The sequence below is a fragment of the Dama dama genome, chromosome 3 (assembly GCF_033118175.1).
Source record: "Dama dama isolate Ldn47 chromosome 3, ASM3311817v1, whole genome shotgun sequence".
NCBI classification, from domain to species: domain Eukaryota; kingdom Metazoa; phylum Chordata; class Mammalia; order Artiodactyla; family Cervidae; genus Dama; species Dama dama.
This window is the reverse complement of record NC_083683.1, coordinates 28,629,499-28,653,361: the sequence shown is the minus strand read 5'-3', so window position 1 is coordinate 28,653,361 and position 23,863 is coordinate 28,629,499. Positions and strand designations below refer to the sequence as shown.

Here is a 23,863-nt window from a genome sequence, read left to right as displayed (position 1 = left end):
TCCATAAGGACTGTTTTTGATCTGTACTATCGAATCTGCCCATCCGTACATTATTAGAGGAGTTAATAGAAATGTAAGGTAGAAGGAGTCAATTTTGTCTCCCTTTTTGAATTGCCATAAAATCTGAGATAACATCATAATTTGAATTTCTCCTTTATAATCTGAATCAATTACTCCAGGGTGAACAGTAATCCCTTTAGAAGTCAAACTAGATCGGCCAAGTAAAAGACTGAAGGTTTGTGGGGGCAGGGGCCCAAAAGGTCTGGTAGGTATTCTAGAGGGTAGAGGAGCTTGAGGGTAAAGGAGAAAGTCATCTAGGGCTGGTATATCGATGGCAGCAGTGCCAGATGTTGAGGGTTTGAGGGAAAAGATGGAATTTGCCCCTGGCTTTTGTTGAAGGGGACCTGGGGGGGTCCCCTGCTTGGAGTTTCCCAGAATAGGTTTTCCTTCAATGTAAAATTTAGATTTACAATCTTTGGCCTAATGTATTTCTCTACGGCAGGAGGGGCAGACTTCTGGAGGTTTTTTATTAGCTTTCTTTGGGCAGTCCCTTTTTAAATGGTTTTTATCTCTACATGTAAAGCATCCTTCATTTTTCCTATTAAAGCAAGCAGTCATTGTCTCAGCTAGCATTTGCATTTTTTGAGTTTCTGATGTTAGATTGCGACAAGTCTTCAAATAATCAATAATAGTCCTTGTCTCATGAATTGAGGCTATAGCCTTTTGACATTTCTGATTTGCATTTTCATAAGCAAGTAATTACTCTAGTTGCTTTTTAGCTTCTTTTTCAATTACAGTACGGGAAATAGCAGTTTCTAATCTAGCTATAAGAAAGGCAATGCCAAAGAATGTTCAAACTACCACACAATTGCACTCATCTCACACGCTAGTAAGGTAATGCTCAAAATTCTCCAAGCCAGGCTTCAGTAGTACGTGAACCGAGAACTTCCAGATGTTCAAGCTAGTTTTAGAAAAGGCTGAGGAACCAGAGATCATATTGCCAATATCCGCTGGATCATCCAAAAAGCAAGAGAGTTCCAGAAAAACATCTATTTCTGCTTTATTGACTACACAAAAGCCTTCGACTGTGTGGATCACAATAAACTGTGGAAAATTCTTCAAGAGATGGGAATACCAGACCACCTGACCTGCCTCTTGAGAAACCTGTATGCAGGTCAGGAAGCAACAGTTAGAACTGGACATGGAACAACAGAATGGTTCCAAATAGGGAAAGGAGTATGTCAAGGCTGTATATTGTCACCCTGCTTATTTAACTTATATGCAGAGTACATCATGAGAAACGCTGGTCCGGAAGAAGCACAAGCTGGACTCAAGATTGCCGGGAGAACTATTAATAACCTCAGATATGCAGATAACACCACCCTTACGGCAGAAAGTAAAGACGAACTAAAAAGCCTCTTGATGAAAGTGAAAGAGGAGAGTGAAAAAGTTGGCTTAAAGCTTAACGTTCAGAAAACTAAGATCATGGCATCTGGTCGCATCACTTCATGGAAAATAGATGGGGAGACAGTGGAAACAGTGTCAGACTTCATTTTTTGGGGCTCCAAAATCACTGCAGATGGTGATTGCAGCCATGAAATTAAAAGACGCTTATTCCTTGGAAGGAAAATTATGACCAACCTAGATAGCCTATTAAAAAGCAGAGACATTACTTTGCCAACAAAGGTCAGTCTATATGAGGCTATGGTTTTTCCAGTGGTCATGTATGGATGTGAGAGTTGGACTGTTAAGAAAGCTGAGCACCAAAAAATTGATGCTTTTGAACTGTGGTGTTGGAGAAGACTCTTGAGAGTCCCTTGGGCTGCAAGGAGATCCAACCAGTCCATCCTGAAGGAGATCAGTCCTGGGTATTGGAAGGACTGGTGCTGAAGCTGAAACTCCAGTACTTTGGCCACCTCATGGGAAGAGTTGACTCATTGGAAAAGACCCTGATGCTGGGAGGGATTGGGGGCAGGTGGAGAAGGGGACAACAGAGGATGAGATGGCTGGATGGCATCACCGACTCAATGGACATGAGGATGGGCATGAGTTTGAGTAAACTCCGGCAGTTGGTGATGGACGGGGAGGCCTGGCGTGCTGCGATTCATGCGGTCGCAAAGAGTCGGACACGACTGAGCAACTGAACTGAACTGAACTGAATCTAGCTAAAAAATCAGCATAAGTTTCATTAGGTCCTTATAATATTTTAGTGTAACTACCTGTAGGTTTTTTTTTTGTTTTTTGTTTTTGTGGAGTAATTTTATCTCAAGCTTTAAGGGCCACTGTTTTTAATTGTCCATGCAACAAAGGAGGGCATTGTATTTGAGCTTTTATAGTGTCAAATTGTCTGGTGTCAGTTAACATTTCAAAAGTAATTTGGTTTTGGGGAGTGCCAGCTCGAGTTTTTTGTTAGCATGATCTCTGGCTATATCTTGAAACCACATTGTCCATTGAATATATTCTCCTGGTTTAAGGAGAGCTTTTATTAAAATTTGCCAATCATAGGGAATAAAGGTTCCAATAGAAGATGCCATAGCATTTAGAATCTTTCTCATAAAAGGTGAATGTGGGCCATACAGAGTTACAGCTTTTTTCATTTGTTGCATGTGAAAAAAGTTAATACCTTCATATTGAGGTATTGTCTGCCCTTGATTGTCAGCATTTCTTAAAACTGGAAAAGCGGAGAGACCATTGGCTTCAGAGACTTGCGATTGCAAAGCTAGCAATTCAGAGAGCCTCTGTTGAGATGGAGGTAGATTATTGTTATTCAGAAAGGTGTTGTTGGTTTTAATGTTAAAAGGTGTCTTGAGGGAATCGTTGCCAGACTCATTAGGTTCTATCAAGGGAGAGACTTTGGGATTTGTGTCCACTGGCAGGGGAAGAGCTCTTGGAGCAACCAGGGCAGGGTTAGTAGGAAAATTCTGAAATGTCTTATGTTGTCCTAACTGGGCCTTTTGTAAGGCTTCATCATCCTATTCATATTCATGTAATAAGTGTTGTGCCTGTTGCCGAGTATCAGGAGGGCTAGAATTACCTTGAAATGGCAGAATCATGGCTTTAATGAGAGCCCATAGGGGCCAGAAATCTATTGGAATATTTTTTCTCTGTCTGGTGGCTCATTCAACATTCTCTTTGACCCGATGCCAAATTTCTAAATCAAAACTACCTTCATCAGGGAACCAAGGGTTACATTCAACCACTGTCTGAAGGCAAGCCTCTATTTCCTGGCGCAAAACTGAAAGTCCCTGAACTTTAAATAAGTGATGAAGTAGAGTAGAAAAGTGAGGGGGCCTCCCAGCCAATTGACCCGTCTTAGTACTTACCGGCCTCAATAGGCCCTGGGGTCACTCCGTCTGAATCTGCCACGTGTACCAGGTTCCTATTCGGGCGCCACATGTTGGGGTCCTTTAATGGACCGGACCCTGGTGGTCTGGAGTCAACGATAAGAAAGTGAAAGAAGGAAAAAGGCTAGTATTCCCTGGGTTATGCAGCCGGCCTTCGCGCTCCAGGGAATCAGCCAGAGAGAGAGAGAGAGAGAGAGAGAAATGACACAGGGACCCAAGCTCTGAAGGAACAAGGGTGCTTTATTGAATTCTGTAAGAGTATATATACCAATAGCTTCTTTAGATAAAGATCAAGAGACCAGACTTTACAAGTTTACCAAGGAAGCAAGGAACAATAGAGGCCATAAGGCCAAAAGGCGATCCATATCAAAAGAGGGTTGTAAATAGTTACTTTTCACCGTATGGAAAAACTAATGAAGGAAATGCATGGATTCCTCAGTCCAAGGAGAGGCTTAGCTCTCCTCTTAATTCCTGAATATTCAGGAATTAATAAGGAACAGAGGATTCATGACAGATCCAAAACAACACACAGGAAGCCTCCTGTTAAATGTTTCCTGACAAAATAGTCTGATAGAAATAAAGGAATGAGCACTGGGTAATTTTCTTAACTGGAAGATAGGCCACCAAGACCACCCATAGTCCACTGTGTGAGATCAGAGCTTCTCAGAGATTGATAAGGGCCAAAAGCAACCCGACAGAGGCAAAGGTTAAAAGAAAAAATAATAATAATAATTTGGAAGGTTGCCTTGGAAATATAATGGATTTGGGAGTGCCTAGAAGCAGAGTCAGGCTGTCAGAAGCTTAATAACCTATCAAGAAACACAAAGAAGGGTCAAGGCACACACCAATAAGCTGAAGAGCAAGAATCACACAGATGCCTGAGTTTTAGTTGAAATACATTAGCTTTCTGAGTCACCTGACATTTTTTATCTTCTTCCAGATATGTTTTGCCCCAGGAATATTAAACAGCCTGCAGCACTAGGAACACAAAGAGCTCATGCTCTTCTGGCTACTGAAAAGTTGTCTTCTACTGCCTCGCTCATAAATTCTTAGTCATTTTTCCAAATCCCCATTTAGATATTGAATGTGTTGTGTTGCCTTCCATGTTCCCTATTATATTTGCAAGGACACTTCTAGTTGCAAGTGACAGAAAATCAATACAAAGTTTAAGCACAAAGACAAAATTGAGGGCTCATTTTATGGAGATGCCAGGTATAAAATTGATTTAAGAATGGCTAAAACCAGCAGTAGAAGTCATTCATCAGGGCTCCATCATTTCTATCTGCTTCTCTTTGAGGAGGAACTGATGGCAAACAATGCTCTGATCATATCCCACTAGCCTACCTTCCATACTAGAAAGAGGCTCTTACCCTATAATTCTGCCAGAAGCTTCTCTCAAGGAGAAGCTGCTGACTTAGATCACGCGCTCCCCATCTGCCATGGGCTCTGGCTGCTGGACTGACAATGTCTCTAGGATTAGAGTGTGTGCTAAGTTGCTTCAGTCAAGTCCAACTCTTTGCAGCCCCAGACACCTCTGTCCATGGTATTCTCCAGGCAAGAATACTGCAGTGGGTTTCCAGGCCCTCCTTCAGGGGATCTTCTCCACCCAGGCTTTGAACCAGCATCTCTTACATCTCCTGCATCAATAGGCAGGTTCTTTACCTCTAGCGCCACCTGGGATGTCCAGGATGAGAGCTGAGAAGGAAAATTCCCCAGTGAAAATGTAATATGTCATCACCAAGAGAAATATGAATGAATTCTGGGCATTTAAAAACAAATGTCAACAAACACTTGACAAATCATGGTTTATCAGTTAAAATGGTTGTGGAAAGACTCTTGACCAGAGTGTCATGGGCCTTCAATGGATTGATATGCATAAAAATACATGCAAAGTTCTGTCTACAGGTGGATCTCTCCAGGGAGGGGTCCATAACTTTAATGAAGTACAGGGGAGCCCAGGGTGGGCAGACAACAGTACTTGGAAAAGAAATGCTTCCTACCCACCCTCACCCACTGTTAATTTCCCCTGACTTAACAGAGCCCAAATGCAAAGCCATGTAAGACAATGTGATAGAGTAAAAAACCGAAGGATAAGGACTTTTATTTGATTCCTTAGTTCTCATCAAATTCTCTTTGTCTCAGTTTAATCACTTGCTAAATGTGGATTGTAAGACCTAATTTTCAGATGAAAATAGTTTAACATGGTGGGTTCCCAGTACATTCTTGCAGTTACATAGCAACTGAGTAAGCAATAGAGACTCCCCAGGAATGATTCCTCTTACCCACCACGCCACCCTATTTGTAGTAGGTTTAGCAGTTTAGCAATGAGGGATTCAGTCCTGCTTTGGGATTCCAGACAAGTCACTTCAGCCCTCCCTTTAAGAGCATCCACTGTCAGTACAGCCCAGAGAATCAGTCGCTTTTCATTCCACTTGCTATTTGTAAAATACTTCCCAAGCCACCTTCTGCATTCGTTTGTGAAGCCAGCCGGAAGAATTTCCTAAAGAGGTCTATGCTACCTTCAGCTACAGATTTCTAGGTGACCTTCTCTGCCCCTTTGAACACACACAGAAGAGCGAGCCCAACCCTCAAAATAGTATTCACAGGAGAGAACCTCTCACCTTCCCCAGCGTGAAAGGAAGGAGCAAGCTTATTAACACCTACAATTAAATCAGAGGCTGAAGCTTTGCTTTCAGAACTGCTCAGGATAATTTGTTGTTAGGCAAAAATAGAACAGAATATAACCATATTAGAATGATAGAGAATATAGAGGATTTTGCATCTGTTCTCCAGTTTCAGAAATCTAATTTGTGAGATTGATGTTTTTTTAGAAAAAGCAGAGTTTGCATGTTAGTGGCTGAAAAGTTTGTCTTTCTTGGAATTGTCATGGGTATATGTTATGAAAAACTGAAAGTTTGCAATTTTTAACATAGTGGCACAAGCATATTGACATAAGTTTTCTATATGAATTTGACATTTTGACTTTTTTAGTTAAGGTCATTAATTCATCCTTTCACTGAGTCATGTCAGTAAATGTTTACAGATGAACACTTTATTTTAGGCACTAGAGTATATTTGATATTTATTTGAATTACTATACGAATGGAAGTTATTCTGTAAAGTGAGAAATTTTTTTAAAAGGTCTCTCTTCACTTCTAAGTAAATTAAATAATGGAAGAAAATGCAAAGAATTTTTAAATTTGTTGTTACCTTTGCCTTAACATTATTTGTTAAGTCATGGATGTTATCTGTGATTCCCTGGTAGCTCAGATGATAAATAATCTGCCTACAATGTAGGAAACTCTAGTTCAGTCCTTGAGTCAGGAAGATCCCCTGGAGAAGGGAATGGTTACCCACTCCAGTATTCTTTCTTGGAGAATTCCATGGACAGAGGAACCTAGTGGTCTATAGTCTATAGAGTTGCAAAGAGCTGGACATGACTGTGCTGGATGTTGCCTTAGTGAGATCTCAATATACAAGTCTTTAATTTTTAAAATTTCATAATAAAGTTTTTTTATGTACTGATAGTAGTATAGTATTATTGCTTTCTGCAAGAGACAAGATGTTAAGAATGTAATATAAAAATGATCTATTCAGAGATTGTTTCACTCCTGCTTTTCCTTTGGTGTACTTCATTTCTATGCCAACATGAGAGGAACGTCTCTGAAGATTCTCAAGCACTCTAAATCTTTATCTATGGTTATTTCTGAATAAATTAGATCTATATTCTTTGGTTTTCCATACCCATTCACTATTTAATTCAACATTTATATTTGAATCCTTGCACATACTAATGTGATGTGCTGCTTCATTTGAAAATGTTGTCTTCAATAAGGTATTCCTTTGAAAATTATTTTCCCATGAGATGTGATTAGGACTTCTGCTAGCTAAATAAACAAGCAAAGTGAGTAAGCAAATAAAGGAATAAAATATTAGATTTTAATGAGTAACGGGCACACTGAAATAAACACAGATATATTATAAAACATATAGTGGTTAGGTACACTTTCTCTGAGGAGCATGTTTTTCAGCTGAGTTTTAAAATATGATTGTGTCAGGTGTAATTTGAGCTGGGAAGAATGCTTCAGATAAGAAGATGAGCAAGTTCCTCAGTTCTGAGTGAGAAAGGGTCCAGTCTGTTTGAGGGACTGAAAGGAATCCATTGTAGTCAAAAGGATCCTGAAGGTCACGAAGTTTAAAATTATGCTAAATAGGGAAAAACAGAGAGGTTATTTGGAAAGCTAAAGAGCGACACGATATAACTTAAATTTAGAAGATGAATCTGGCTACTTTGTGGATAATAGATTGTAGATGGGCAAGAATGATATTTTAGGGAACCAGTTATTTGGTGGTCGCAGTACTTCAAGAGAGATGAACCTTTGCAGAGTTGTTTTTCAGTATGTTGATATGCCCTTAAGAAATGTGTGTTGAACTGCTGGAGGTCATACGCAAAATCACTTTTTCTCAGAAATACACCATTGGCATACAGGCAGCAGTGGCAGACAGTAGGACAAATAACCAGTCTCTTGATGTCTTTTGTTTATTTGATAATTATTTGTCTATGTGACATGTTCATCTTATAATTTCAACATATAAGTTTAATATGATTCAATATTTATTGTGTACTGAATACAATGGACATTAATTTCCCCTAGAACCAATACTGACTCAATATCTAAGTTGATATTATAATAAAATTTGCCAAGAAATGAATAATTTGTAGTATTGATATAATGTAAAAGACTTTTGAAATAATATGTGTAAATAGCAATATATTTTAAAACACCATTTTAAAATGCTAGAATATGATTCTCCACTCTGTACATTATTAAGATGACTTAAACTACAACTATCTGAGAATCTGTTTCTTAGTTCAAAGTATCATGTGTATCGAACTGAGCTAATGTTTTACAAGAATTAATTGCCTTCTGAGAATTTTTTTTGTAAATTAACTGTAATTGGACTAGAACTACTAAGATAATGGCTGTTAAAATAATGACAGTGAGACCAATTTAACTCTAAGTGCTTATATAGTGGTACAAAATTAAGTCCAGTTTATTTATTTGCTTGTTTTAAAACTGCAGATGTGCTGTCTCTTAGGAAGATGACTGTGCTCATAAATGGTCTTCAGTATTCAGTCTTTATTTTTTTTTTAATACTTTAAGGATTCAGACTACTACGAATTTTATTACATTTCATAAACTAAGAATTTCTCAATTAATAACTCATGGATCCTACCACTTTACAAACATTTCAAACTTGATAGATATATTTTCCAACTAGAAAATATTTTAAGTAAATTTTATATTCCATAAATATTATAAATATTTTTCAAAATGCTAATCTAAATTTTAGAAATATTTATGAAATAATGAATACAATTTAATGTTTATTATGATTATTTGTTTGTATTTACTAGTTCTTAACCACATTCAAGTAAACTCAAATATTTTTATACTTCATGTTGGTATTTTAGATTTTAAAGGCACAATGTTTTTATTTTGCAGATTGTTGCCTTGCGTGAACAAAATGTTCATATACAAAGAAAAATGGTATCAAGTGAGGGATCCACAGAATCTGAACATCTTGAAGGGATGGAACCTGGCCAGAAAGTCCATGAAAAGGTATCATGCATATGACATGCTCTTACATGGAAATGTTTACTTGCTATATCCTTTAATAGGAACATGAAATATCTGTGTAATTCTTGTAATAAACATTACTATGTTTTGGCTTGGTCAAAAGTACCTTATGATTTCCCTTATCATTAATTGCTCATAATCTGATTTTCTCAAAAATAATGTGTGTGGGTTTATGTGTATATATATATATATATATATATATATATATATATATTTGAATTTCTGATTACTTGTTATTAACTTGATTCTCTTAAGAATTTAATTATATACCTGACTGAACATATTTCTAATTGAATAAATATGCCTGTGTGTATATATATATATATTAGTAATATATATCCAGGACTGTTTAAAGTAAAATAAGGTTGATTTATAAGTGGCTTTATGTATAGTTGGTGACTTATCTGTGGCTTATCACTGCAGAAAATGTTGATAATGTCTTATTTGACTTTTCATTTTCCATGTGTTTGATGCTAGAGGTACTCTAGCGGTACCTCTGTTAATGAGAAATTACAAGAAAGGATATCTGAAGTCATCCAACTTTTGCTATTTTTTTAGAAGGAATTGAGTTTCCTTGTGGGTGGGGCATAGACCAAGATCAAGGAAACCTACAGTCTCTTCTGGCGCCTTTCTGCGCTATTCTGTGCTGAACCACTTGTTCCCAGCACAAGAGAAAGAAGGTCAGTTGCTGGTAGACCTGGAATCACATGAATATTAAATATAGGTATTTGTACATCCTGTGCATGAAGCTTGGACCATCTCCTGGGTGTTTGCAAGTTATAGCTTTGAATGGCTGAACTCCTTAATCATCAAGAGCTCATGAAGCAGGTATCTAAACTAGTATCATTGTTAATATCAAGAGGTTTTAAAACATAGAGATTAAGAAGCAAGTGAATGGACCATAATATAAATAGTACTCGACCTTTGTTGTTTAGTCACTGAGTCTTCACGGACTGTAGCCCACCAGGCTCCTGTCCATGGTATTTTCCAGGCAAGAATACTGGAGGGAGTTGCCATATCCGTTTCCAGGGGACCTTCCTGACCCAGGGATCAAACTTGCATCTCTGCATCTCCTACATTGCAGGTGGATTCTTTACTGCTGAGCCACCAGGGAAGCCCTAGACTTCTTACCGTAAAATAAATTGCACATTTCCTCATTTGTCCAATTGAAACAAGTGAAGGGGCTTCTTATGTTTCCTCCTTTAAGTGTTAAAGCAAAAGAAGTCCAGTAAATCAAGCTAATTTCCCAGGAACACCAATTCTGGTGGCTGAGAAGCAACTCTTTGTTAAAGGCCTTTGTATTTTAGCCTTTATCCATGTATTTTATAGAAATCTTACGCTAGGTATTAAAAATAAGCTACAATCCGACAGCCAGATTTCATGAGCTATATTTCAAATTTGAATAAAACTTATTTCTCTTTTCTTTAGATAAGTTAACTGACATTAACTCAGTAAATAAACCACCAAGCTCTCAAGAATAAGGCATCTACACGAAATAGTTTAGGAAACTAGCATGCCATTTTTGTATTACTGTTTCAGTTTAATTATGTCATCAGTGATACAGTGATACACCTTTTCTCAGAGAATTACATAATCACACTGTTTTGGATGTGAAAATGGACTTTATGGTCATTTAGTCTTTTTCTTAGAAATCTTCACAATATAATGATGCCACATTATGCTAATCCAAACTAAAATTTAAAAAATATGCTTTCAAAGGTATAACAAGTGTTTTTTATTTAATATAAATTTATTTATTTTAATTGGAGGCTAATTACTTTACAATATGGTCATGGTTTTGCCATACATTGACATGAATCCGCCATGGATGTATACGTGTAGACCGTATCTATTTGCTAACGAACCATTTGGTGCTTAAAGCATTTCTCTAGTACTTCTGGGGAGTGAGGAGTACTCATACATGTATTTTATTTGCAAATTTATTTCTTTGAAATATAACCCCTAAATATTCAGGCATTATAGAGTATAAGACAATTGATGTCAGATTGATTTTTAGAAACTGATTACAGAATTAGGATGAGAACCTACAAATAAATGATGTTTGTCTCTGTTGGACGCAACAGATAGTGGTGTATGTGTGGGGGATTCTGAGTATTTTAAAACTCAAAGAACTTCTCTTTAACTGTCTTTGCCTTCCTGTTCTGGGGGAAGGCATTTCAGCCAGTGCGGAAGAGGAATTCTGTGCCATTGCTAACTCACTCTTTTTAAATGGGTGTATAGAATGGATGTACATGGATTAAAGATTTTTAAATACTGTAATTAACAGTATTCTGTTTTTCAGTTTCCCTGAATTGTAGGAAGAGTGATTTCCAAATGCTTGGAGTAATGGTATACTAGGATATTTCAAAATATCATGTACCTATCCTGAAATATAATCCTAAAATATATGTCATATGTATTTTTTAATTTTAAAAATAAGTAATCTGTGCTTTAATTCATATTACTCTCGAGATTATTCAAGAAAGTACTTTAAATTTTAACTTATATCACATTTCTCTACCTGACATTTCTTTTGTTTTCAACTTTATTGAGATATAATTGACATATAAGATTATGTAAGTTTCAGGAATGCAATATGGTGGTTTGGTATGCAGATTTTATGAGTTTAAGGTATACAGGGTGATGATTTTGTATAATTATGTAAAATGATTACCATGATAAGATTACTTAGTGCAGTCATCACCATGTCTCTATGAGTGTGTGTGTGTGTGTGTCATGAGAAGCTTCAAGATTTACTCTCTTAGTAATTTTCAAGTATAGTTGCAGTATTATCTATAGTCACCAATTTATATATTAGATCCCCAAAACTTATTCATCTTCTAGCTGCCTACATTTTTTGATAAAAGATGACATAATATCCTAAGTATCATTTTATCATCCTGCTATAAATACTTAAATTATATATATGGACATTATAAATCTTTTCAAAAGTATCCCTTCTAACAGGATTATTGAAAGTGCATTTATACCATTGAATAACAAGTGTTAGAAGGTTGTAATTTAATTCCTTACACTTAATTTTTCTATAAGGAGTATTTAGAAAGTATATTAAAACAAAGGGAAAGCGTATTATTTGGGGGAGTGTCTGTGTAATGAAGGTTATCAGTGTAGGATGACTGTAGTATTAGTGTATAAATTGCAAAGTAGTTGTTGGAGGGGAAAACACAAAACTATTACTAGATACTGTGGAACTGTCAGAAAGTGCCTGGTAAATCCTAGTCACAAGATTGCTCTTTGTTTAGGGCAGTAAAGTTATTTAAATTACATGGTCAGAGTGGGTTATTAGCCAAGAGGAGATGTTTTACGTCAGTGGCTTCAACCCTCTGTTGACAAAATAGTTGATAAAAACAGTCTTACAAAGCATACTCTGAAACAGGCCTATTACTCATAGAAACGTTGTGTAATTATTACCAACATTTAAAAAATAAAAATGAAAAAATAAGTTTAACTGAAATAGGTCTGTTTCTTTATGGCACATATTTAATCAATTGTTCTAGAAGAACATAAATATCCACAGGATAATAACAATTTTTCAGAACACTAAATTTTGCCTCATTAAAGGTTCAGACTAGGACCAATATTTCTCTTCCTGTTGCTTTCTACAGGGGAGTTAACGTGTGGAAGAAATTTAGTAAACACACTGCTCTGGTAAAAGAGGTAATAATGCTCCTGACTTATAACTCTACTTGCAGTTATTTTTTTCAGCTGAAAATGTTTGCTAAGTGAGTGGATGAGTAGAATGTTAGACAGTGATTGAGATTCAGAAGACATAGTGACTAAATTTTGCAGGAGTGAAAATAATCTGCCCAAATTAATATTGCAAAACGTGATGAATAAAGTGATGTCAAAAATGATAATAGAGTTTAAAGGAGAGATGCATCAGTTGTGATAGGAGGTGTCAGTGAGGCCGCGTGAAATAGTAATTTGGTTGAAGTCAGTAGACCTGGCTTCAAATCCCGTCTGTGCCATTTAAATAGCAGCTGGTGTCTTTATGCTATAACCTCCCTGAGCATCAGTTACAGGTAACTAGTCATGCCTTGCTTGTAACTTCGTTGTAAAGAATACAAGCAATAGATAAGCACTGAGGTCATTGTATTTATTAATACCGTGTTCTCATGGTCATTCATTTTTCAGTAAATATTTAGTGGTGAACTTACGGAAGTGCTCAGAAATAGGTTCTGTTCTGGGTGGTGGGAATGCTAATGAATGGGGCAGAGGTAAGTAAAATAAGCACATACACATAAAGGGAAATGAATGTGATCAAGAGGCAGGGGCAAGGTCGATGTGAAGGTTGCTAAGTAGGCAGGGCACTGAATGGCTTCTCAGGAAGTGGTGTTTGAACTGGAACCTGAAGTAGCACAGGGAGTCCGTGGAAAAGCGTCGTGAGTTCCTGAAACGAAGGACACGCTACGTGCACGTGCTCCGACCACGGGGAAGAACTTCTTGGGCGTGCTCCTGGGAAGAAAGGAGGGCCGCGTAACTGGAGCCTGATTGTCAGGAGAGGGAGAAGCAGGAGACAGGGCACACGGGGGCAGTGTGTGTGCCAGACCACTGACGATCCGTCTAGTTGGCTGCAGTAGGAAGTCCAGCTTTATTTTCAGAGCAATGGGAAGGGTTTTCAACGTGCAAGCATCTTGATTAGATATTTCTTAGCGAATCATTTGTCCTACATCTTTATATCCATTTATGATTTTTTCTCATATCAGACTTCTGAACCAGTTAGAGATTTTTTTTTTCCTTTTTGTTAATTTTATAGCCAGTGATATTGAGGTCTGTTTAGATTAAGTAGGATTAAGTGACTCCTACTCTTATTTGTCCAGAGGAGGACCAGAACTTTGGTCTTCTCACCTGCTTTGTGCTCGCATGTTCCTTCATGCCAGGATGCTTTCTCTAGGTGTTATTATTGGTTTCTGAAAAGTCATTCTAATCCAATATTAATTTTTTCTGAACGTTTAGTCTTTCATAATTATGCATATGTACTTGTTTTCTAGAATTATTTTAGTCTATTTAAGAATATGCTTTAAAAAAAAATTCTTCAATGTTTTTCCCCCCAAATCTCCCAGTTTTATCCTTTTTTACTCTGAACACGTGCTCAAAGACAGCGGCATTTACAAACTTTGACTGCTATGAGTATGGTCTTTAAACCCAGGCAAGAGGGGTCCACAGTTGAGCGGGGTCTTTCCCTGGCGCCTCGTGCCCCTCTCTGAGGATGGGCCCAGGGAGAAATTGCACCCCTTCCTGACAGCCTGCCAAGTTCCTGGCTGCCCAGGCTTTCTGACCAAACAGACCTTACCCTCCAGAGCCTTTGTGAGTTTCTTCCTAGGAGCAGCGTCTGTCTCTCCCCCACTCCAGTGCTCCCACCCCTGGACCTCAGAAGAGGCTAAGGGACACATGTTTTTAGAGGCACTGTTTGTGCAGATAAAGCAGACCAGGATTCTGGGAGGAGCTGAGGCTGGGAAGAGATGGAGAGCAGGCTACAGTCTAGGGCCATATTTGGGTAACTAAGTTCTGCGGTGGAACTTCATTAGAATTATTCATTCAAATCTAGCCTAAAAGTCAGTGTGAAAGGTATTATTTCAAGGAAGATAGTAGGATGATTTTCTTATTTGACTGTCAAATAAAAAATTGTCACATATTTGGATTTATGGCATGTAAGCTTCTTTGTTCTTTTTTATTCTCTTTGTTCTTTTGCCTTGGGTTCCACAAACACTAAGGACCCACCTGTCTGCTACCCATTATATAAAATGTAATTCAGTTGCAACAGTTTACTATGCACTTTTATGTTCACATGTATGTGTGTATATATATGTGTGTGTGTGTGTCTGTATGTGTGTGTGTGTGTGAAACTGAAGTCTCACAAAACAGTAGTTACACTTTAGACAATGCATTTTGATATTTGTTGTTCATCAGTGACTAAGAGATTACTGTGGTCCTCGAGCTCAGGGTGAAGTGGGCGGCCGATCTTTCAGTGATCACACCGTGCATCCTTGGCATGTCACAGGAGAGCCCTCCCCAGCGGGCTGGCCTCCACGCACCTCTCAAGTTTCTCTGTCTGTCACCCCACTTTGCACGTAGGTCTCTTAGTGAACCGAGCTGATGCTTCGCTTTTCAACAGCGCTGCTCTCATTATGCATTCCTCTTAGAATTTGATGTTCATTTGCGACTGTTATTTAATAAAATGCAGCAGAATAATTGGGTAACAGTCAATGTAAATGTGCAAGCTGAGTAAATATAAAATCAGAAATAGATTTTTGTTTGCATTTTTTTCAGTTCTTTAATTCCTGCCAGGTAGGCAGAAGAGCTTTGGCCAAAAACACGTAAAACAAAATGAAGGATCGGTGGCAAGAATAACACTCAGATCAAAAAATCTAGTAATTAAGTGTCTAATGGTTGCATTCTGTGCGTAAAGAACACTGAAGTTTTATAAAAGATGAAATATGGAATGTGCCTTTACCAAAATTAAGGGTTTTGTGGATTCTTAGTGATGCAGGACTGTTTTAGACTGAACCACCAATAACGAAAATGGGCACTTAGAAAAAGGTAATATAACTTTGTGATCAGTGTGCTCCTCAGTGATGACAGATTTCCTCACACTATTGAGCTGCATTATGAAATACTGTAGTATGCAGATTCTACATAGTCTCACACAAACCTAGTAGCTATACATTTAAGTGTTTGGCTTATGAATATACTACATATCTATTTTAAAAATACTATAAAAGACCATTAACACAAATGCCATTCTTTTAAAGATCATTACTGTGTTACAGCTGATATCCCTCATCCATCGGGATATCTCCAGTAATTAATTCTTTTTGCGAATTTTTATACACTTTCCTCACCCCATGTCAACTACTTTCAGTAACTATTCATCAAAAAATTCAATTCTTTCTTAATTGTGGCTTATTTTATTAATTGTTAAGCTCCAGTTTCTTCTCTGTTTCAAAGGTAATTATCCTTGGAATTGTTTTTACCTCTTAATCAGGCTTCCCAGGTGGCTCAGTGGTAAAGAATTCAGTGCAGGAGACTCCAGACTTGGGTTTGATCCCTGGGTAGGAAGGATTCCCTGGAGGAGGAAATGGCAACCCACTCCAATATTCTTGCCTGGGAAATCCCGTGGACAGAGGAGCCTGGGGGACTGCAGTCCATGGGGTCACAAAGAGTCGGACACGACTGAGCCGGAAAAGGTGCAGCCCTAACAGAATAGTTTCTTCTGTGTGTTGATCCCATATGCAGTGATGTAATTCCTCATATTGACATTATAGTAAAGTGTACAATTTCCTTTTATCCATCAACTGAATTTTTAAGCATTGGAGCCAAACAAACAGATGAGATTTGTGAATTTGCCATTTTGGGATTGGTGCACCTCCCAGGAAATAGAGGGTCCAAGTATATAGCCTAACATGTATAAGGCTGGAGTGGCCTAGAAGTCTATGATTGGCTAGAAAAGGGCCCAGAAGAGGCAAGGTTAGGCTGTTTCATGGTTCATCCATAGGCACAGGAAGTTACCCTGTATCAGCTTTATAGGAGCTGAGTTATAGGAGAGGAAGATTATAACCAAAAGCCATCTTTTATAAACAATGGCAAAAATAAGAAGCAAAAATCTTCTAATGTTGTGTGAAGACTTATTAAGTTCAAGACAAACCCTTTGAATGCAGTGACTGGGTTTTTATGTTTCACTATGGTTTCAATAGATGGGAAGTGAAATTGACTCCTCTATCTTTAATAACAGATTTAGTATCAGTTGTATTGTTAGCCCAGGTCCAGGGGAAGCAGGATAAACACATCTTTGCTGAAGGAGGATAATTTCAGACTTTAAAAGGCTGACTGATTCACAAGAGTTTGACAGAAAGTTTGTTCATTTACCTCTGTCCTGTTGGTATAATCTGAGTGTCTCTTTTGTGCCAAGGACTCTGCTTTCATGTAGGGAGACAGAGAAGAACAAGTACTTTTCCTTCCCTGGGCATTGTTTTGTCTGATCTTTAAGTCAATTCAGGAGAATTTTTAAGATTATCATTCAGATGTTTGCAATTGACCTAATTTTATTTTTCACTTTGGTAGGGTTTATCCATCTTAACGTTTCTCATAAAGCTATAGTTCTCCAGAAATTTAATGGGTGTTTTATAGAACCCATTTCCCCCCAAAAAGAGATTTCCTGGGGATGAGAATATTAAGATATATTATGCTATACAATTTTGAACTGTTATCTTTACTGTAGTATTTATTCAAATTCCCCAGGACTACATATTAATGCTATTCAGTGTTTCCTAAATTTGTATGACCAAAAATCTTATTAATCCACAGGAGAATTGCACACGCCAAGATGAGAATTCTGAAAAATATTCCCTAATAGTGGCTCTGGAATTTTAAAGATAGGCAGACTGTTCTTCAGTGTTGTCCATAAGCCTCATTAACAAAAGGGCTACATGCCAATGAGAACAAGATAAATAACTTCTGTAAAGCCCTTTACAGTTTCCAAAAGTGCTTTTATATAGTTGTTTTATTTGATCTCTGTAATAACCCTGTGAGATTCGTAGAGCAAGGATTATTGGCTCTTAAGTCACATAGCTTGTGAGAAGGAGGAGCCAAGATAAATAGTGTAACAAGTATATAAATATTAAACGTGAACATGGGTAAAAAAGGTATCATAAAAACTACATGATTTCATGAATTTTGAAATATACGACTATTTATGAAGTTTGAAATCTGGCCAGGTATCTAGAAGCATGAAGGAGCTTTTCAGACAGAAGCATAAGCCTTTAAGAACTTTAAAAAAAAGACCTCGGACAAAGAAAACCATGTTACACCCACGTCGGTATTTCCCCGGTCATCTGCTCAAGTGTGCATGCTCATGTTCAGTTTTGTCCGGCCTGCAATGTGACAGACTCCCTGTCCACGGGATTTTTTAGGCAAGAGTACTGGAATGGGTTGCCATTTTCTCCTCCAAGGGCTCCTCTCCACAAGGGATTGAACTCACATCTCTTGCGTCTCCTCCATTGCAAGTGGATTCTTTATTGCTGAGCCGTCAAGAAAGTCCCTTAGTCACATGTCCTTCTCCAGCAATTCTTACTGTGCTCTCCTTTGTCTTCCTTTTTTTTCTTTGTATATCCCATTGTTGTAACATACTAAGTTCTTCAACTCAAAAGAAATTCTCTTTTGGTCCTACTTATACAATCAGATATTGCTTCATTTTTTACTCCCCTATGTAGCAAAATTCTTCAAAATAGTGGTCTACTCACTGTCCATGGTTGCTTTCTTTATAAACCTACTCCAGGAAGGTCTTTGCTCCATCACTGCACAGGAACATCTCCTGTTACCATCATCACTGATTTTATGTTGCTAAATACAGTGACCAATGCTCAGCCCTTTTTGAGTAAACGTCATAGTTGTTCGGGTCTTCCTAGGTAGCTGAGTGGTAAAGAACACACCTGTTGATGCAGGAGACATAGGAGATGAGGGTTTGATCCTTGGGTAGATCACCTGGAGGAGGAAATGGCAACCTACTCCTGTGTTCTTGCCTGGACAATCCCATGGACAGAGGAGCCTGGTGGGCTACAGTCCATGGAGTCACAAAGAGTTGGACATGACTGAGCGACTGAGCATGCATGTGTGGATGCATAACTGTTTAATTTATTCTTTCCTTCTAGGTTCATTTTTATTTTTCATTTGCAGGACAGGAAAATATACTCTGTTTTTCTGTTACCCCACCAGTTATTCTGTCTCCGTCTCCCTTCCTGGATAATATTCTTCTTGATTTTTTTTAATGCATCTAGATATTCATGTTCAATGAGAGTTGCATTAAATTTGCTTTAAACTCCTATTCCCATAAAATAGAAACTCCTATATACTTTCCAAGATTTCTTCAGATTCAAGAAAGATTACATTCTCATGGTCAGATCTTGCTCTAATATTTATTTGTTTATTGAAGTATAGTTGATGCAAATATTATGTTAATATTAGTTTCAGATGTACAGCATAGTAGTTCAGTGTTTTTTATAGATTATACTCTATTTAGAGTTGCTTCCTGTTTTCTTCTTGAATTCTTAATGTTGGGATAATCCAGGGGTTTAGTCCTCCATCTTTTCTCTCAGTGATTTCAATCATCCGTATATCATAAATGCTATCTGTGTGCGAATGACTTATAAATCTTTACTTCTAGTTCAGACCCTAAAACCAAGCATATATATTCACCTGCCTCTTGAACATCTATCTCCACTAATATATCTAAAAGACATTGAACCTTAAAATGTCAAAAAAACTTATCTTTTGAAATTCCCCTCCAAAATTCCCTGCATCTGCTCTATCTCAGGTGATATAAATCTCACCTTTCCAGTTGCTCAATCTAAAGAATTTGGAGTTACTCTCAGGTCTTCCCTACGTCTCATGAAAGTGAAAGTGAAAGTCACTCAGTCGTGTCCGACTCTTTGCGACCCCGTGGACTATACAGTTCATAGAATTCTCCAGGCCAGAATACTGGAGTGGGTAGCCGTTCCCTTCTCCAGGGGATCTTCCCAATCCAGGGATCAAACCCAGGTCTCCCACACTGCAGGCGGATTCTTTAACCAGCTGAGCCACCTATGTCTCATACCACACATCAAACTGTACAGAAATTCTGTTTGTTCTACTTTCAAAATATGTCTAGAATCTGCCACTTCTCACCACCTCCAGTTAGCACTCTGCCCTAAACCACTATCATCTCTCACCTGGATTACTGTAGTCAGACTCCTTCCAAGGCTCTCTGCTTCTCTCAGGGACTCTCACTGTCTATTTTTTAACATGGCATGAATCAGTGATTTTTAAAACCTAAATCTGAACATGTCAATCATATACTCGAAACTCTGCAAATGTTTCCTATTTACCACAAGACTCTACATGACTTATGGGGATTCCCAGGTGGTGCAGTAGTAACAGGAGCTGCAGGAGCTGTGGGTTCAGTCCCTGGTTTGGGAAGATCCCTGGGGTAGGAAATGGCAACCCACTCCAGTATTCCTGCCTGGAGAATTCCGTGGACAGAGGAGCCTGGCGGGCTACAGTCCATGGGGTGGCGAAGAGTACAAACGGACTGAGCAACGGAGCATGCCCACTACATGATGTGACCTCCCTCATCTTCTGACGTCACCTCTTCCCTCACCCCAGCTACACTGGCCTCCTGTTGACTCCTTTGTGCCAGTTGATATCTGCCGTACCACACTGTTAATCAGCCATAAGTATACATACGTCTTCTCTCCCCTGATCCCCCCTCCCATCCCCCCACCACACCCTACCCCTCTAGGTTGTCACAGAGCACCAGGCTGAGCTTCCTCTGTTATACAGCAATTTCCCACTGGCTATCTATTTTCAACTCAGTTCAGTTCAGTCGCTCAGTCGTGTCTGACTCTTTGCGACCCCATGGACTGCAGCACGCCAGGCCTCCCTGTCCATCACCAACTCCCAGAGTTTACTAAAACTCATGTCCATCGAGTCGGTGATGCCATCCAGCCATCTCATGCTCTGTCATCCCCTTCTCTTCCTGCCTTCAATCTTTCCCAGCATCAGGGTCTTCTTCAGTGAATCAGTTCCATGGCCAAAGTATTGGAGTTTCAGCTTCAACATCAGTCCTTCTAGTAAACATTTACATGTGATAATATCTGTTTCAATGCTACTCTCTCAATTCGTCCCATCCTCTCCTTCCTCCACTGTGTCCACAGGTCTGTTCTCTGTGTCTGTGTCTCTATTCCTGCCCTACAAATAGGTTTATCAGTACCATTTCCCTGTTGACTTGTGACTTGATCTCCCTTCTGTCTAGAATGCCCTTCTCCCAGATACCTGTGTAGCTATTTCCCTCTCTTCCATCAAGCCTTTGTTCAAGTGCCATTAACATATTCTAATATAGAGTATAATCATTTATTTATAATACCTATAATTTATAGTCTGTTGCTCTAGCTAAGAATAGACTCCATGAGGTTTAAAGTTCCTGCTTTATTCCTCATCAGGCTTAAGTACCTAGAACAGCTCCTGGCCGTGGTAAGCTCTGAAAGTGAAAGTGTGAAAGTGTTGGTCCCTCAGTTGTGTCCAGCTCTGTGCAACCCCCTTGACTGTAGCTCACGAGACTCCTCTGTCCATGGACTTCTCCAGGCAAGAATACTGGAGTGGGTAGCCATTCCCTTCTCCAGGGAGTCTTCATGACCTAAGGATGGAACCTGGGTCTCTTGCATTGCAGGCAGACTCTTTACCATCTGAGCCACCAGGAAAGTCCAATAAGAGTATGTTAAATAATTAAATGCCACACTATTTTAACTATTATTACCTAAATCCTGATTAAGCTCTAATGAGCTTAATTATAATAACAGTTTTTGAAGTCCCATTTTAAAACCCTATCATATTTCCATGGGAATTGCTTAAGTAAATAAATGAATTTTGGAAGAATAGTCACCTCTATGATATATTGTCTTGCCATTTGTAATATGGTTGGAATACCCATTTATTTTATGTTCTTCAGTACAGTTGTTTCACTTTTCATATAGTGGTCTTAAAGATTGTTGGATTTATGTCTAGGTACTTACAGTTTTGTTGCTATTGTGATTGTTAGTTCCTTTTAATTTTTTCTAAATAAATTAATAATGGCATATAAAGGTACAGTTGATTTCTAAACACTAGTATGGCATCCAGCAAACCTGCTAACCTCTTAGTAATTCTAAGAACTGTGCCTTTGAACTTTTATAAGTAGTTAATTAAATAAGAGGTAAAGTCAAGTCATTCCATCTGAAATAGGACATTAAAAATAATTAGTTGATATTAGGATAAAATGTACTAATTTCTTGGGTCTATTATCAGATCTTTTATTAAAATTCATTTCATCAATCCTTTTATTGTTTTGAAGCTTTCCTCTTTGCCAGAGAGTTTTTTAGGTTTAATAAATAAGTTGGATATAGTTATTAGTAAAGTACCTGCATAATAGAGGTCTGTGGTTCTTAACCTCAACTAAACATTGCAATTACCTGGGAAGATTTAACAATAATTATATGTCTGGACCCCACCATTGGATGGAATATAGAGTGATTTCCATTCTATATTTATATTCAGTTCTTCCAAGGATTCTATGTGTGGTCATAGTTGAGAATAACTCATATGTAGTACAAATATTAGTGCTTTGTTCTAGGCTCTAGGTTTGTAGGGCTTGTAAATAGATGATTTATATATAGCAAAACAGGTTTAAGGAGTCACTGTGGAATTGGAAATAAAAGCTGTGAAATCTGTACTGGAGAATTTCAAATCAAAGACAAAATGTTACTTGTTGAACAGTATTTGAAATCTGAGGTCAAGTCTGATTTTTGAGAGCTAAAAAGCAATATGTGTGCTGGAGATTCAAAACAAAAATAAAAACAGTCTAGGCAGGCTAAGATGCCCAAAAGCAATAACCTTGAAGCATTAGGAATCCACATTGCTTAAATGCTATCTGGTCATTATGAATTTTATTTTTTTTGTTGTTCAGTCAGTTGTGTGTGACTCTTTGCTACCCCATGGATTGCAGCCTGCTAGGCTTCCCTGTCCTTCACTGTCTCCTAGAGTTTGCTCAAACTCATGTCCATTGAGTCGATGAGTCCATTGAGTCCATCCAGCCACCTCATCATCCATCACCCACTTCTCCTCCTGCCCTCAACCTTTCCCAGCATCAGGTGACTTTTCCAATTAGTTGGCTCTTTACATCAGGTGGCCCAGGTATTGAAGCTTCAGCATCAGTTCTTCCAGTATATATTCATGACTGATTTCCTTTAGGATTGATTGGTTTGATCTTGGGGCAGTCCAAGGGACTCTCAAGAGTCTTCTCCAGCACCACAGTTCTAAAACAATTCTTCGGTTCTCAGCTTTCTTTATGGTCCAACTCTCACATCCACATATGACTACTGGAAGAATCATAACTTTGAATATACAAAGCTTTGTCGGCAAAGTGATATGTTTGCTTTTTAATACACTATCTATGTGCATCATAGCTTTTCTTCCAAGAATCAAGTGTCTTTTAATTTTCTGGTTGCAGTCACTATCCACAGTGATTTTGGAGCCCAAGAAAATAAAGTCCATCACTGTTTCCATTTTTACCCGTCTGTTTGACGTGAAGTGATGGGACTGGATACTATGATCTTCATTTTTTAGATGTTGAGTTTAAAGCCACCTTTTTCACTCTCCTCTTTCACCTTCATCAAGAGGCTCTTTAGTTCTTTGCTCTCTGTAATTAGGGTGGTGTCATTTATTAATTGGTCGCTTTATTTGATTTATTCTTTTTTCCCACCTTATCTTGTGTTTAGGCAGGAATCTTCATATTCCTGCCTCACAGCACATTCAGCCTAGTGTCTGGCATATGGTAGAAGCAAAGCAAATAGAGTCTTGGTGATTGACTGAATGAGTAAATCAAACAACAAGTAGATTTAATGAATGGTTAAATGACAATAAATGAACAAAAGAGAATGAACAAAAACATGGAAGGAGAGAGAAAATCAACAAAAGAAATAAGAAAAGAGTGACAGGAGTAGACTCCTAGGAATCAGAAACTTGAATGCCTTCATTCAAATCGTAATCTTACGACATTTCAGTAATTTGACCCTAAGGGAAATATTTACACTCTGTGCTTCAATTTCCTTTTCTGTACCCAATAGGTTGTTATGGACCTAGGGTCTGTCGTATAGAGTAAAGTCAGTCAGAAAGAGAAAAACAGGTGTTGTATATTAACGTATGTAGAATCTAGGAAAATGGTACAGATGTACATATTTTCAGGGCAGGAATAGAGATGCTGATATAGAGACTGGATTTGTGGACGCTAGGGTAGGGATAAGGTGCGGGATAAACCGGAGATGAGATTGATGTATATGTGCTGCCATGTGT

At 38.2% G+C, this 23,863-nt stretch overlaps 1 protein-coding gene across 6 annotated transcripts in view; it reads left to right on the top strand.

Annotated features, from left to right (window-relative positions):
* The window catches only part of PPFIA2 (PTPRF interacting protein alpha 2), a 329,308-nt gene that overhangs the window by 174,519 nt on the left and 130,926 nt on the right, over positions 1 to 23,863 (top strand). For all 6 annotated transcript variants that reach the window (XM_061125227.1, XM_061125217.1, XM_061125256.1 and 3 more), the window contains one exon: positions 8,852 to 8,968. In XM_061125227.1, coding sequence (XP_060981210.1) covers positions 8,852 to 8,968 — 117 coding nt within the window. The remainder of the gene's footprint in view (positions 1 to 8,851; positions 8,969 to 23,863) is intronic.